This window comes from Alosa sapidissima, chromosome 20 (assembly GCF_018492685.1).
Source record: "Alosa sapidissima isolate fAloSap1 chromosome 20, fAloSap1.pri, whole genome shotgun sequence".
NCBI lineage: Eukaryota > Metazoa > Chordata > Actinopteri > Clupeiformes > Clupeidae > Alosa > Alosa sapidissima.
In genome coordinates, this window is record NC_055976.1 from 4,518,881 (window position 1) to 4,535,462 (window position 16,582).

The window sequence follows — 16,582 nt, forward strand, 5'->3', positions numbered from 1 at the left end:
ATGATATTATGTGTGTTATATAACCTATACATAATGAAGAGAATAAAGCTTTATGGCACAAAGGTCTGTGATGAGCCACTATGACTTAACTTGTTCAGCCTGTTCCAAATCCAGACGATAACAGATGTGCTCTTGCTGAACAGCCTTTCCTGAATATTTATAATGGCTCACAATTAAATATAATTGCAGTGATCAAGATTAGATTTGAGGTTCCGTAAACCATATTATCAGTCTACAGCTTTTTAATCAACTTTATTTGCTGTATCACTTTGCCCTCTGTCTACAGTTGGAGATTATATTGCGATGATATTAATTTCTGCTGCCCATGGGTGCTAGGTGCAACAGGCTGTGCCACTAAAAGATTACATGGAATATGATTAGAATTACATCACCACGTTCACATTTTGTAGGTTTTGTAAAAATGCTGTGTATACCTTGAATATATACTCACTCTTTCTGAAAGTATGCAATCCACAGACTTCCTGTCAAAATCTGAAACTCATGTCATATAGAATCCACTTCACCAGCAGTCTATTGATTCTCGCATTTATTTATAAATACATGATGGAACTCTTCTATCTCCACAAGCATTATTGTGTGCAAAACCTTTTTCATACAGATTGAATGACACATACAGTAATGACATATACATGTATGGACATATATTGACAGCAACAATATTGCACCTCAGTACATGTAATGTGTACCAGTATAAAGCTGGAGTAGGTTGGACTAAAATGAGTACCAGTCTGGGTTGCTGGTCCATCTTCTGAAACTGTCTGCCCACCACACATCTGCTGAGGCATGACCTGATGGGACATGACATGCTGCGATGGGACATTAGGGAGCCTGATATGCCACTGAGCTGGGGGGGGGGAAGGTCATTCTCAGACTGGGGAACCCAAAAGGGCATCTGTGGACCTGATCACTAACTTCCTCATTCAGCACTGCTTTGATCCACAGGCACCATTATACTCTGCACGGCGGTTTTATTTACAGTTCTAATATAAACTGATATTATGGCTATACTCTGACATACACTGATAGGCATTGATGCCTATAGTAGCTAATGAGAAACTGCTCAACACAATGCTCAAAGTTAAGTTCACAGACATCAACAGTGACATTACTTTACTTGAAGATGCTCTTTGATTCAGACATTTTCACATCAACTAGACAAGTCACTTAAAAACACCATTTCAAGTACATCTACCAAAACACATGGCTGGGAGGAGGGGTTTGTCAGGTCAGGCAATAATTTGATTGACACTTGAAATGGAGGTGTCCGAGATCTTCCTCATGGAGCTGGTGTCCTCTGATTTGACCGATGGACAACGCACCTGCCTCCCACGGCCCTCACCTGTCACGGAGCGGCTCCAGTCTGAAAGGAAGAAGATCATTTTATTGAAGATATTATCAAAATAGCTGACCAGATTTGTTTTGCAATTGTGTGTAAGCGTCTCAGTTATCATACTGTGCCAACACCCTCCTGCTCCAGATTCAGACAACGCTCCCTTACCAGAGTAGTCTTCTGGTCTGAGGGGCCCGCAGCATAAGTGGATCCTCCACTGTTTCTGAACATTCTCCTTCATCAGACAGTGGAAGATGAATATGAAGAAGCCTGTTGAAAAGTCACATCTAGTCAACGCATTATTAACCTCATTAGAACAGTCCTGGGATCAGTTTGATCGGGGTAAAGGCTTTATTTTTCCTGCACTTTCACGCACTTCCTGTCTACAAACAGTGTCTCCCAGTACACATGAAAATTCTCTCCCCAAAAAAGTCAGGATGTCCTACCCTGGAGGGTGTTAAGGATGGCGAATAGGTATGTGAAGACAATGGCGGCCATCCCCCAGCTGAAGAAGGGCAGGATCCAGGTGAGGCCCAGGAGGAAGGTGAGGCTAGCGACGACGCGCAGGTCATGCGCCAGCCCGCTGGTGCTGCTGCTGCTGATCTTGTTGGCCTGCATCCTACGGATCTGGATCAGAACCACTCCGAACACGGACATGTTGCACAGCAGGACCAGGATGATGAAGCCCATGACAGAGACATAGAACGCGTTGTCATTCTGCACCCAGCAGCTGGTGGAAGACATTATGTCATGTCACATATCCTGATTGATTCATGAAGGTCTTCTCTTCGTACTACTGAAAGGAATGATCTGTCCTATCTTAATTGTCTTACTTACAATGGTGACGTGTCTTGGAGGGGGTTTTGGGAATCTTCATCCCATTCACTGCCATATATATCCTTGTCTATAGCCAGAATCAGAATAATAATCGTAGCAGGTAATCCTGCACACATAAAGCCAACAAAATAGTTTGAAATAGTTCATTGTATTTCAAATTCAAACCTTCTCAAAATAGATATCAAAATATCTATTAAAAAACTCACAACAGTCGGCCCACACTATGTTTCACAATTGCAGAACTACTCTAAATACTACTTTAAATGAGTTACAATCCCATATGTTAAAATTCATCTATACAGTATTAATCTTTTCATTCTTACCCCATCCAAAAGCACAGAGCTTGAGGATGTATGAGGGCACATAGACGTTGAAGACTTTCACCAGGGCAAAGTACATGTGGAGGGCTTCTAACCCCATCCACGTGAAGGACGCCAAGACAAAGAAGTGCTGGATGGCTGCCACTCCCACACAGAGACCTCTGCTATCAAACGAGGCCAGCCAGGAGTTCACCAGGAAGACCAGGTTCAGGCCCAGCAGAGCTACGCACAGGTTGATCAGGATCTTGGATGGGTAATCCTGACGCAGTTTCCTACGGCAGCAGATTGGGATTAGAGATCAGGTTTTTCAGAACACAACGTTTTTTGCCAGACTGGTCTGATCAGGACTGGACGGGTCAGTCCATGTGGAGGAGTCACTCACTCAAAGGCCAAGTAGGTCAGCAGGGTCACACCCAGGAAGACGGAGGACAGGCCACAGCCTACAAATGAGAGGATGACCAGGATCTGCTCATCTAACTCACTGATCGGAGCCTTGGATACATCCTGTGAGAAAGACATGAATGTGTATGGAGCAGTATGTACTGTACGCATGGTGGTTCAGTGAAGACTCTCCAGGAAATCACTCTTTGTGAGGCCCGGTGTGTGTGCTCATGGTGGGCAGTAGGGGGATGTGGGAGATGAACATGTGCGAGAGGAGGCCGAGTGCCAGTGGAGCTCACCAGCAACACTCCAAAGTGGGTGAGATGGTTACATTGACAGGTGGTCTGGAAGTCATCGGTGTTCCACATCACACACCCCTGGCTCTCCCAGCCTCCACCACCTATGTAAACACCACACCAGAGGTTAGCAAGCATCGCCAACATGCGTATGCAAAGTGTATGGCACGGTATGTATTTTCCAGACAGTCATAAATCCAAATATGGTTCTGTGGGTAAATATTAGTTCTAAAAAGGAACAATCAATAGAGAACATATACCACTCTTGCTGACGTCCCAGTAGACACACATCCGCTGGTCTTGAGCCTGTTACAGAAGTGGAGAAGGTGATGGGGTTCCTCATTCCTCACAGAAACATATGCACAATCTTGATGGCTTTTTTATTATGTGGAAGTTCATAAAAACATGTAATTGTGTGTGTGAGTTTATGTGTGTGTGAGACTGATCATTACAACAAGCAGTTATGATAACTAAAATTGTTCTGATGTCCCTAGTTTTGATACTGACTCACATACCTGTACCCTGTTAAGATGACGAAGAGTGATGATGATAGGTTGGTGAAGGTTACTGACATTAATGTTGGTGACACTGGCTGACACCACATATGTGTTTAGTGTCATATTATCATGAGGATTCTGCCAATGAAAAAAATCTAAATTTTTATTCAAATAAACTAAATGGGACTTTTCACTGTATAACTCATTCACAAAGACATTCAAAACACTACTAATTGAAAACTGTGAGAACAAATTCCACACCTTGAATAGGCCACCAGAGTCAAAGAACTGAAACTGGATGCGGGGCCTGACGGTGTTGTTCTGAGGGAAGAAGTTTTCCAGGACAGAGGGCAAGGAGATGGACGCCACGGCCCCTGTGAAAGGCTTCTCCACAAACGTCTCATTCACAAAAATCTACAACAGACAAGAGAGGCCAATCATCATCTGTGCAAACTTCCTGATGCAGATAACCACAAAGGTGGCTTGTTTAGAAACATTTGAAAGGATATAGTATATTTATTTGTCCACTGAACTAACAGTCCATTTTCATGGGATGTTCCGACCCAAACATTAATAGTGCATAGCCAGGATGGTTTGTAGGTATGACAACTGTTTGAAGTTTATCCGTCCCTTACAGTACATTAACATGTCCTATCGAAATGAATTTGAATATGATAGCAAAAGTACAGTAGTTGCTTATAAAGGCATACAAAAAGTGTCATAGTGTCGTGGTGAGTGGTGAGTTCTAAAAGTGTAGCTGAAGTTCAAAATGTTCCTAGTAGCTTGTAATCCTGTAACTAGTGTATGAACATCTATGGGCAGTTATAAGTTCATGCACCTTCAGAGTTCACACTGAGGTCAAACTGAATAGCCATATAGAGTCAGTGGGCTAGTGTACTGTGGGTTAGCTTTATTGATGTGCCCCCAGCAGGTTAACTCTTTATGAAGGCAAGGGTCATTCAGAGGGATGTTTACACAGCACCACACTGCCTTTGAGGATGCCCTCCAAATTCAAGCTGTAGCTCATTAATCTGGAGGTGAATCATGTGGCTTTGTGGTCATTCTGCAGGTGTGAAATATACCACACCTTCAGCCAACACTACGGATTGATTCCTCTCACCTGTGGGGAATTGTCACTCGTGAACGAAGATACGCCAAATGTCAGGCCCCGGAACTGGCTAGAGTTAACGTTGACAAGCTGCAAGGCCATCGATGGGACGGTCATGTTGTGAGTCTCCCCGTTAAAGTCCATCTGATCTCCAACACTTTCTATGACTCCAAGGATTCTGCCAGAAGCCAACAGAGATTTCCAGTTGAGGTAAGGAACAGAATATAGACAGCAATGGCAGAACAATATGCAGAAACCTATATTGAAAGCAGAACTAGCTTTCACTGAACTTTTACTGAATTCTCAATTTGACATTTAATCATCTGGATCAATAACTGTGGGTTAGTACAGTCACACAGTCATGCAGCCTCACTTGTTGGTAAAAGAAACCAGATCGGCTTTGCAATGAAGTATGTCTGAGAGGATTTCCATGATATTCTCTCCCATATTTGGTGAGATTGGGCTGATGGCTACCACATCCTCCAGTTTGTTCAGCACAGTGTCCAGCTCAGAATGACTGAGGTTTGTTTGGTTACTGACCAGACTACCGATCAAGTCCACTACCTCACCGGAATTATCTAAGGAAAACAGGACCAAACGATTATGAAAATTAATACACATAAAAGCCTGATGATGATATGCTTTTTGGTGCACTGAAAAAAATTTAGTAAAATTTTTAGTAATGCTTCTAGCCCTATAACTGAATAATATGTAGTGTTCATAATATTACTGTGCACTTTTTAGCGATTTGTTTACATGTTTAGACCTTCTAAATTGGTAATAACTGCATAGATCCACTACAAAGTATCAAAATACACAGAAGACACAGGAGCAATTCCCATTATCCCTCTGGCATCTGCAGTATTGGTCTTAAAACATTTAACATTTTACAATGAAAAACACTGATTGAATCTGAACTTTTTTTCAAATCCAAGAACTTGTATTAGCCAGAGGCAAGTATGAACACATGCCCTATTCTTACTTGCTGTGACATTGACCTTATCCAAGTCAGCGATGCCGTCCACAATCCTTTCGCATGAGCTCAGATCTGGAGGTTCCCACATGGCTATATCAGTCATGCCATCCAGTTTACTGAGGGAATATCAAGTATTGAATTCTTAGTATTTACTCATTGTTTTATCTCAGACCAAATATTTATTCAGACTCATAAAGGATACAATTCCATAAGGTTTGGTTTTAAGATATTTTTTTAGCTTACATCATGCTTTTGAGTTGAACTAGACAAGACATGGACTGTGAATGATGTGCACCTTTGTCTGTGGATCATCATTCGAGGGAACAAGCTGTTCTGCAGGTAAATGCCGTGTGTTACCCAAGTACACTCACATTTGCCCGGCTGCATTTACAGCCTCTGGGCACAATGTTCCAGAGCTGAGTTTGAACAATGCCATTATTACTTGGGCAGTTATTGTCAGCACACAGACCAATAAACTATGTGGCCCCACTCATTTAATTAGAACATTATTGCATGGTTATCATTAAAGGTGCAGTCAGCGATTGTAAGCGATTTTTAAGCCCCTAATATTTTTTTTACATTCAGCAAACATCTCCTCACCACCCGCTAGCTGCTCATCTCATGGGTACACTGTAAAAAAATGGTCTCTGTAGACAGCCCGGAAACTGGAAACAAAGTGGGGGCAGCCTGTCCCCCAAACTAAACTAAAACCCTCTGTGGAGTTTCTCTGGGGAAACTCCACTGGCACGGAAGGGAAGGGGTGAGATACCTCTCTGGTGTGTTTTGTTTGGTCTAATGATTTAAATAAAAAATATTTTTTTTATAGAGGGTAGCAGTACATTTTTCCATATAGTAACAATGTTTAATTGTGGAGAGTGCTGTAAAATCCATATTTTCTTCTTATTTATTTCATTATGAATCTTTTTGAAACAAACTAAATGAAGCCTATCTTAGTTATGCTCTGATACATCTAGATACAGTCCTAATGCTATAAAGTGATACAATATCTTATTTGGGTGGTGGTAGGGTAGTGGTTAAGGAACTGGGCTAGCATGTAGTAGCCAGAAAAGTTGTGGGTTCAATTCCTGGCTTCCACCATTGTACCCTTGAGCAAGGCACTTCACCCTGAGTTGCTATATAATACATATGTACTGTAAGTCCCTGTGGATAAAAACGTCTGCTGAATAGATGTTGTGTATAGTCTTAATTCAGTCCCTCTTTGCTGAAGTGATGACTCACACTCAAAGAACCCTAAAGTGTGCAAATCCATTCCGCACACACACACGAGACAGATATGCTTCACACATCTGCCATACCATACCATCCTGCCTCATCCATATCTAGGGTCCCACACACAGGGTCAACATGATCTAGGGGTCCCTTGTAGGTTTCATACTGTAGGCACACACTGGGCATGACTTGGATGCCCCATCCCACTTTTTACACTATTTACAGTGACAGGAGAGAACGGTCACCCCATTTACCCTTGAACTTTGGCCTCTAATGTAATAAACCTAAACCTTTATTTTTCACAAATTAATAGTACAGGTTATAAGTTATAGGTTTTGTGTTAAATTAGAAACAAATAAAATTAATTAATTGTTACCATATGGCAACACCATGCAACAGATGATTAATATGTTCCATGAATGTTTTCCATTCAGCTAAACTAGTGTAAATTCATAAAGCTATAGGTTGGTATATTAACAGAGAGATACTGAGTGCCGTGTCCTGTAATAAAAGGTGTGCACAGTGACTCAGAAGAGGCTTGCTTACGAAGGAGAATGTTGATACAGCACTCACAGTGGAAACAGGTGTCATGGTAATTCTTTGTAAATAGAACACTTCATATATGCCATGAGCACACAGGTTTCATCCGGAGAACCTTGTATATATGGAAATAAAATGTAAACTTTGTGGATAAGGTTAATGATGCATAGTGCATTGTTTAACTCAAACAGTTTTCAACACTTAATTAGATCATACTGTATCTTCTCAACAGTATAGAGTGAAGTGGATTATAGCAGAATTATAGAAGAACTTCTGCTATCACCCTTATATTACTATGTTTACATTTTTCTCTTATATTGTCCATATTTAATGCTGGTCTCTAGACTTTAACCCTGCACGGTTGCACTGTTGGACTCATTTGCACTACCACCATGACACACACCTCATAGAGCACCTTACCACTGCATACTGAATCACAGGGTCAGTCCCTGCCCTGTAACTGCAAGCGACTCATGTTTATACATCCCTTAGTACATTCATGTGGATATTTGATTTAATGTCTTTATACTGTCCATATGAGTCATGTGGATTTGTTATTTTATCATTCTGTGTATGTGTATTTTGTGTGTGATGTCTACTTGAATTTCCCCTTGGGGATCAATAAAGTATCTATATCTATCTATCTGTCCATCTATCTGTCTGTCTGTCTATCTATCTATCTATCTATCTATCTATCTATCTATCTATCTATCTATCAGGAGGGACTATTCTTGATAGCTACTGAAATGCACAGGCTCAGTGAAGATACACACAGTATATATTATCATTAAAGCTGCAGTTGGCAAGATTTTTTTGATCATATTCACTGAAACCGACACTCCGACAGAACAACATAAATCAGCCAGTTTTAGAAAAAAAAACCCTTCTACCTCCACCTAGAGCCTGTTATTTGTTTTGCAAAAATCCACAGCTCCCGGTTCTTCTGGTCCAATCAGAGCAGAGCTGTGTGAGATCTGACTGTCAATCACAGTCTGGTGCAGTCTGGTGCGCGCTGACGAGCACAAACTCGATGAGAGGGTGCTCGGTGGTAGTGGGGGAGGGGTATTAGAGTTGTAAACCTTCAAAATTTTGGCTAAGTCCCCTCAATCTGTCAGACTTTCCAACTGCAGGCTTTAAAAAGAATGTGTGAAAATATAGCCTTCAAATACAGAGTGATTAGTAATAATGCCATGCAAATGCAGATATCTACTAGCCTGGGTTTTCCCATGCTGCCTTACGCGCGCAATTTTATTCACGCTGCTAGGCAGTCTGGATTCCATTGACTTCGTTTTCACCTCAACGAAGGAGCCAATCACAGAACGGAGGGGGGACAGCAAGACGATGACGACACACCGAAGCGGTTATGAGCTACGTACAGACACATTTGATATACATTCGTAGCGCCCAATAAACGGCTCTTGGCATTCATAAACCACGTTTTAAATACAAGAAAATGAATGTGTAGTTCCCAGACCCCATCTCAATGAGATGAGGTTTGTCGTTAGCCAGGCTAGATATCTACAGTTTGGTTAGAGATTTCATAATGAATTTACCAATTTCCTGACTGGGAGAAGCCAAACAAGGGCAAGTGAGTCACCAACACTATCTTATCTGTGTGTCATAGGCAGCTATCTGACAACTTCCCTTATGAAGTGAGGGGCAAGGTGCAAATAAACGAATTCATACTAAAACAGACTCCAGTCCAGATGCAAACTATTCCTGCCCTTTCTGAGACCTAGGCCACAATCTGCAATTTGCTCTGCTTTCAAAATAGTTTGCAAGGAGGGAGAATATTTACCCTTTCCACATTCAATCCAGTTCAATTGTCATCATTCTACCTGATTTGATAATATCTATACTATATTATAACTATATTGTAGTCACTGCCTGCTACAAACACTATGGAGATTTCATTCATTTGCACATATCACAAACCCCTTTCCCCACCCCTGTGTGTCCCTTACCAGAACCTGGTAGCTTTTTCTAGTTGGTTCTTCTCACAGAGGACGATGGCCGTGTCCTGAGGTTCCGTCTTGGGCCAGGGAAACAGGCCCTGCAGGGTGTGCTGGTCATGGTCAGGGCAGGAGCCTGGGGCTGCAGGGGCAAGCACAGCAGGAAGGTCACATAATGAGAGCCGTGTCAGGGCCAGGGAAGAGATTGGGCGGAGACAGTATGGTGAAGTGTCTGTTCTGCCTCTGTTTGGCTAGTGCTTGGTCTGTGTTAGTCAATGTTGAGGTGTGTGGATGTGAGGTGTGGAGGGAGCACCAAAGGAGCCACTCCTGAACAGATGAACCATCCAGTAGGTTCTAATTTTGCCCTTGGAGTTTAACTTCAAAGACATTTGTGGTCTTGATATTTGATGCTAAAATTGCTTTTGGGGGTCTTCAGAGATTCCACTACAAATTCCGTACAGAGGTCCAGATGTTCTATCTAGACACATATTCTAGCCTAAATCTGTTTATTCAGCCATCTGGTCCACAACAAATTTGCAGGTTAGCTGGCCAGTGTAACAACTTTGGGCTACATCAGAGCAAACAACTGTGGGAGAGTATGATGCAGTTTTGACTTTCCTTCACATCTCTAACATACCTATGTGTGAGACGTTGATGTGGCCAGGTAGGACTTCAATAAACTCGGATCCAGTGGTGTATGGTTTTGTGAGAAGGCTAACGATGAGCTTCTTAGTCTCTGTCACATTAAGAGATTGTGCCTGCACATGGAATGTGCAGGTGTATCTGTGAAGGATTAAGAATTTCTCCGATCTGTTACAAAAAAATATGGTGATAATAGACATGTCAGCTTTATTCACTGAGGTGTGTAAACTTTGGTCAGTATATGGTAAATGATCACTTACATAGGCAACTCTGGCGTCATCACAAAGTTTAATACCGTCATGTGATTTGGATTCAATGTAACATTTAGCTGAAACCCAAATAACCAATCAGTGAACATGTTTGATCAGTATATTATTACATATTCTATTTATGGTTTGCAGTTGGTTCCCTCACCCAGTTTTGAATGGAGTTCTCTGGGTTGGTGGGTGTGATGTTGATGCTTGCGTTCAATATCACTCTGTAAAATGTGTCCTGGAAAACTTGAGAAATATATTATATCAAATTATTATTCCCATTAACTTTTTTTTACATTTTTTCCATATTTCACACTTTTTTCAAATAAATATGATATTCAGTTGATCAGTTGAATATTTCACCCATTATTTTGATGAGGTAGCCTAATTAAAACACCATGTTGCGTGCTGAAGGATCACTTACACCCATCTGTGTAGTCAGGGTTACATAGATCAGGAATTTCCTTTGCAACTGAGGAGGGCACAGAGGTGCATGATGGCAGCTGAACTAGTAAAGAAAAGCCAGAGGCTTTAAGAGCACTCACCACACAACCACATTACATATTCAGAATAGATTGCATCTTAAAAACCTTACATAAATTTTATACATGTAAATATTTACATGTCTGTGGCCTTTATAATATGCAGTTTTTCAACATGATTCAGTTTATTGTTTGTCGATCACAATGACAGAGGTGCCCTCAAGCATCGAAAGCATTTTAAATTCAATGATATCTCCACAATGTTAGGTGGTGGTCATGGTTTCAGAGTGCATTGTGCTAACATTATGTCTCCTGATGGATTTTAAATGTTTGTCCTCATCATTAGCTGATTATCACTCATGGGAGTCTGAAGTTCCATAAGCCTCTCTTGCTATTCCTGACTAATTTAAAAAAAAAAAAACAGTGATTAATTCAGGCCTTTTTTCTTTGATTTACAGGTCTGAACCTTACCCCCCAAACTGACAGTGGAATCTGCCTTTCTTTATGGTGGAAAAGTATATAACATTACTTTAATTAAAAAAAAACTGTCAATTAATAATTTTGTTGAACTGATTTATTTCACTGCATTTTCAAGATTATCTTTATTAGGCCGTAAATTAAAAGCTGTTATCAGAAGGTGTGACTTTCCAGTAAGTAGGCTAAATAAATAACTTTAGTTTGTACAAGCAAAGCCTTTTTTAAAAGTGAACCAGTGGATTTGTTGAGTGAAATAATCCAGTTGTCTCTTCAGTCAACCCAGCCGCTGGTTAAACATGTAGCCCAACAGGCTGGGTTAAAAATATAAACCAAACACTATCAGAGAATGATCATTATGTAAATGTAATTAAACAATGTTTCAATTTCAACCCATATGCTGGGTTAAATAAACAACCCATTATTCTGGGTTGAGATAACCCATTGTTGTGTTGATCCCGTTACTTAGCATAGTGGATATAAAAGATGCAAAGAAAAATTCCCACCTCGGAACACGGTTACAAAAACTATTGGTTACAGTCTCCTAAACTGCCGGCGTCGTGTACACGCAAGTTTTTAAAAAAAAACAGCATCGTGTAGACGGCCCCTTAATGTAACATTGAGACATTGTTTTTTTCATGGACCCAGAGCGCCTACTCAACTGAGGTAGGATTTCCATTTGTCATTTCCATGTTCTCTGAATATGTAGCATTTTATTTGAACAGGGCTGGACACTTACCTGTGGTAGAGGCAGTAGACAGAGCTGGGGGACCAGTGGTGTGTAGAGGACTCTCAGTATTATTGGACAATTCCTCTAGATAGACAAGTAAAGAAAACGAACTCTCAGCTATAAAACTACCAGCCAACTATTCAAGGTCTATGGTTACGCTGGAAACTATCATTGAAGGCCAGGGCTAATGTGTGACCACTCCAATCTAAAGGTTGCTTTCAGTCTACATTAGAAACTGATGTCAGCCTTAAATATAAGCTTTAAGCTTACCAACAGAAATAACAGTTAAGGACCCAGGACTGGCCTTCACAACCCCATCGGCATGGTGATATGGAGGTGAGAGACACCTCTGGATCTCCTCTTGGACTGCCCACACATCTTTCTTAGGTGTGACCTCCACATGGACCAAGCAGTCATACCTACACATGAACAAAGCTGGAATATAGCTTCCATAATATATACACCATTTCATCACAACGGTACACATTGGGTTTGTGTTTGAAAACATATTTTTTTTGTCTTTTGAAATTGAACCTTTGTGCAGTGGTTCCATTGGATGATACTCTGCTTCCCTGCAGAAAAAATAAATAAATACATGTTTCAGAGGTAATAATAGTCACAAGTCATTTGCAAAGGCTTTGCTTTCCCATCTAAACAAATGAAAGCAGAACAATTTGCATGCCCCATGTTCTCTGATATTATGATATACATAAAGCTTTTCTTTTTTTTTCTTTTTTAACAGTGTTCACATTTGCTGTTGACTGCTGGTCATCTTTGATCATTTCCCTTATCATGCTGTGTGAGTGACTTAATGCTGTCAAGGTAACATTGTTTTTATTCGTTGTGGAATATGAAATGGAAGCTCAATAATAACCTGCACCTCCAGTTGTTCTCCAAGTTCCAAGTCCAGTTGTTGCCTATTTGAAACACAAATAAGGTCAAAAGATATAACTTGTGATATACAAAAGATATAATTACTGGTTTGGCATTACATGGGATGTGTGTAATAATTATACATGTGTGCCTCTATATTTCATTATAAATTGGTATGAACAGCAATATGACCATGAATGAAAATTGTATGCTTTAAGTACCGTGAAGATGAGATGAATATGCCATGAACTGAGATGTTAGAGTGGAATGTATCCTTAAACTGCATCAAGGAGTCAATACATACACAACCATGAATTAATGACAACTGCAAATAATAATCATGACCGATCAAATATTAGATGATGACTTTGTCATCTCACTTACCCAATTCTGCAAAATGATCTTCAGCTTTTCTTTTTCTTGCAGCTTTGATTCGATGGAAACAATCATTGCAATCTCATACTTCTGCCATTCTGAGAGTTTTCATATGTTTCATAATATTAGTTCATTCATAACAATATGTTGGTGTGTTTATTGTTCTCAGGTCATGTATCACACTGGAGAATATGATATAAACAAACACTGAAATAATCACTGAGATTCAAGGCATACTGAGGCATATTGTGCAGACAACTGTGAAGTTGTTTTGAAACATTGAACATGCTAAAGTGCAGGGACTAATTTAGTGTCCATGTCATTCTCTCCCTGGATTTTAATGAGGCCAGTCAGTTAACTACAGTTAGATTTGTTTCATTCCTTCTGCATGATTCACCAGACTATTAGTTCTGTACTGGTAGCTCTGTGGTATGTTTAGTAGGCTACACATCCATTTTTCTATGGTCTGGAGTAAAATAAATCATATCATATTTAAATGTTATAGGGCTGGTTGACATGGCAACATTTAGTGAAAAAGTTTTTTCTTTACCGCATATGAGGTTGGAGTCCGGCTCAGCCTTGCAGTAGCTGGCAGACTTGCTCCAGTCCCGCTGGCTCCATCTCACCACGTCGCCCTCCACACACCGCAGGGCAGCCAGCTCCGCGCCAGCCAGCACTCGGCTCCACATACGGAAGAGCGTGGCGCTCCCCATCAGCTCCTTCCCTGTCTCGTAGTTCATGACGCCCCCCAGCACGTTGTGCGACACCCCCAGAGTCAGCATGCCGCAGCCAGCCAGTTGAGATCCGTTGATGTGGATTTCTTTCAGGCTGCTGTCATTGAGATACACCTGCAGCTTCTTGGCTGTGGCTGACCAGGTCAGGCAGATGGTGTGCCACTGGTGAAGTGCAAGGTCCTCCACCAGGTCCACCGTGTTCTCCTTTCCAAAGAGCCAGACCTTTAGCTGCTTTCTGCTGCCCGTTAGACCCAGCTCCACACTTAGCTTGCCACGCTGCTTGTAGTCAAATGCAGTCCAGTCGGACGTGCCGAGGTCCCGCTGGAAGGTTATGCAAACGCTCAGTTCCTTGAGTTCGGGCACCACACAACGGTCACTCAGCTGCCAGTAGCACGGCTGTCCCATTAAACTCACCTTCCTCCCCCAGTAACTCAGGTTTGGTGAACCTGACAAAAGAATCAGGGGCCTCATTACAGAAAAATATCCTAACTGTCCTTAACTTAGATTGTTAAACATCCTATCTTCCTATTACTGAAGCAATTCCTAAACTCATGGCTGTGTCCTATCTTATCTCAGACCACCTATCTCATCTTAACTTAAGAAATCCTAACTATAACGGTCAATTTGGATTTTTTTTTTCAATTGGCAGTCATCTTGTCATGCCTGTATCTATGCTCAGAATGTATACAAGACTGTATTCTATTATTGGAATTATTTCAAAAGCTTGAAAGTGCAATTACTTCAGGAAAAAAACTAACACACTTTTAATAGACTAATAGAGAAAGGCATAGCAATTATAAATAAAACAGATGTCAAATGCCAGTGTAGACAATAGCCAGATGACAGTATTTTCAGACTTCTTATAAACCTTTCAAGTACCTGAGCACATATGAAGGCTGGTGATCCATAACCAAGTGGTTATGGACATATGAACCCGTATCGAGTCCATCTTCATTCTAGTAAAATAGTAAAACACAAATGGTCTTATGTTTCCATTTCCTGATAATCTGAATCTGAACAACATACAGTACACATTTTGAGAAACTAGTCTAGTCCAGCAAGCATACTCACTGAAGTTTTTTTTTTTCTTTTTTGTGTCTAAATTAAGAAAAGACTAATCAAAATCATATAAAGTCATCACTTGTAATCACTTACTGCATTAGGACATCCCTGCTCTCAAAATCCAAATCTTAACTCGTTCTGTGACTAGATAAAATGCGTTCAGTACGTTGAGAACACGTTCAGTATCTTGTGAGACCGACCATGTGTATCCTAACTGTTGCACATTTCTGACTGTGGTTTACCATTTCTTCACGTTATGCTCCACGCCCTCTCACTTTTTCTGCTTTGGGTTACTCATTAAACACCACCAAAGCAGTAAACTCAGAGACACAGCCAAAAGATCCCCGTTCTCCTTCCAATTGAGGGTCACTGAGGGTCCTGTTTATTGTTATTTCCTCTTCTGAACCAGATTTTTTGGTATATTAGATAGATGTAATTCACGTTTTCAATTGATCAATTGATACTTGAATGAATACGTTCTTTTTCCTAGAGACGAAAGCTATAGGGCCCTATCATGCACCTGGCACGAGGTGGTGCAAAGCGAGGCGCAAGGCTTATTCTTATCTTACACTCAATAAAGTGAGGAACTTTTCACCATGCGCTCCACTTTATTAAACCTTGCGCCCTGGGGTGTGGCAATTAGCGACATAAGGTGTGGTCTGGCGCATGATCCAAAAATCTCTATCTTACACTCTCTAAAAATAATTACGCCACTGACCAAGAAAGACCTGGTCTATAGCGAAAGGCACAAGCACAGCTGAAGACGCACTGTCACGAGATGTAAGCAGCAACTCTTCTGCTGGATAAATATCCTTAGGATTTTTATTCAATCATTCAAACATTATTGGGGTAAGTTTTGCTTTTTTCAGGCTATGTTTTCGATGGTAACCCCTTGTCAGTCAATAGTGAAAGTAATTAACTGTGTAGGACTGTTTTGTCATTGACTATGAGACCACAGTGAAGTTATTGTTTCAATTTGCCTGTGAGTTCAAATAATAGGCAAGTGCAGATGCATGTAGGCTATACTCTGCTGGTCACAAACAGGTTTTAGTGAAGCAAGGTTTAGTGGAATTCCTGTTCCATATGGTCTCGCGTAAGCAGATTCCTTCAAATGCACTGCTGACAAATACAGATGCACAGTTTGAAGTTGCACTGCTTGCTGTTAAAGAGAATGATGTCATTCTCATTGGTTTAAAGGATGTTATGCCCAAAACACACATGACTGATTAAGAAACATAACAACAACCCCTTTGCGCCAGGCGTCCATCGTTTGATCACAAAATCACGCCATTAAATTAGTGAATATGGACGCCCCACACCATATCATCTTATCACTTGTGCACATCATTAAAGTAGTTTCTCCCTATCTTGAACAAATAGCAATGTAACTTTGTAGTTTTGAAATAGAAAATAGTGCTGCCTTGTGCATTGTTCATTAGGAAATACTTACAGAGTAAACTGTCAAATT

General features: G+C 40.8%; 1 protein-coding gene across 6 annotated transcripts; it reads right to left on the reverse strand.

Annotated features, from left to right (window-relative positions):
• Nucleotides 1-604: 604 nt before the first annotated feature.
• On the reverse strand, nt 605-15,314 carry adgrg4a (adhesion G protein-coupled receptor G4a). Of its 6 annotated transcripts, none has more exons than XM_042075505.1 (27): nt 15,208-15,314; nt 14,932-15,008; nt 13,869-14,498; nt 13,328-13,416; nt 13,165-13,223; nt 12,951-12,987; nt 12,605-12,642; nt 12,341-12,489; nt 12,080-12,154; nt 10,809-10,892; nt 10,545-10,630; nt 10,391-10,458; nt 10,126-10,298; nt 9,501-9,630; nt 5,773-5,882; nt 5,164-5,368; nt 4,803-4,968; nt 3,944-4,096; nt 3,701-3,820; nt 3,446-3,491; nt 3,189-3,289; nt 2,891-3,012; nt 2,512-2,780; nt 2,189-2,294; nt 1,798-2,081; nt 1,520-1,621; nt 605-1,381 (listed from the first exon to the last, which is right to left on the reverse strand). In XM_042075505.1, exons 1-27 carry the CDS (start codon nt 15,210-15,212, stop codon nt 1,248-1,250), a joined length of 3,618 nt encoding a protein of 1,205 aa, XP_041931439.1. In that variant the 5' UTR covers nt 15,213-15,314; the 3' UTR covers nt 605-1,247. The 6 variants fall into 6 exon arrangements, with proteins under 6 accessions (XP_041931439.1, XP_041931441.1, XP_041931440.1 ...); XM_042075507.1 differs by having other exon boundaries at nt 10,809-10,856; nt 12,945-12,987; XM_042075506.1 differs by having other exon boundaries at nt 10,126-10,271; nt 12,945-12,987.
• Nucleotides 15,315-16,582: the final 1,268 nt, after the last annotated feature.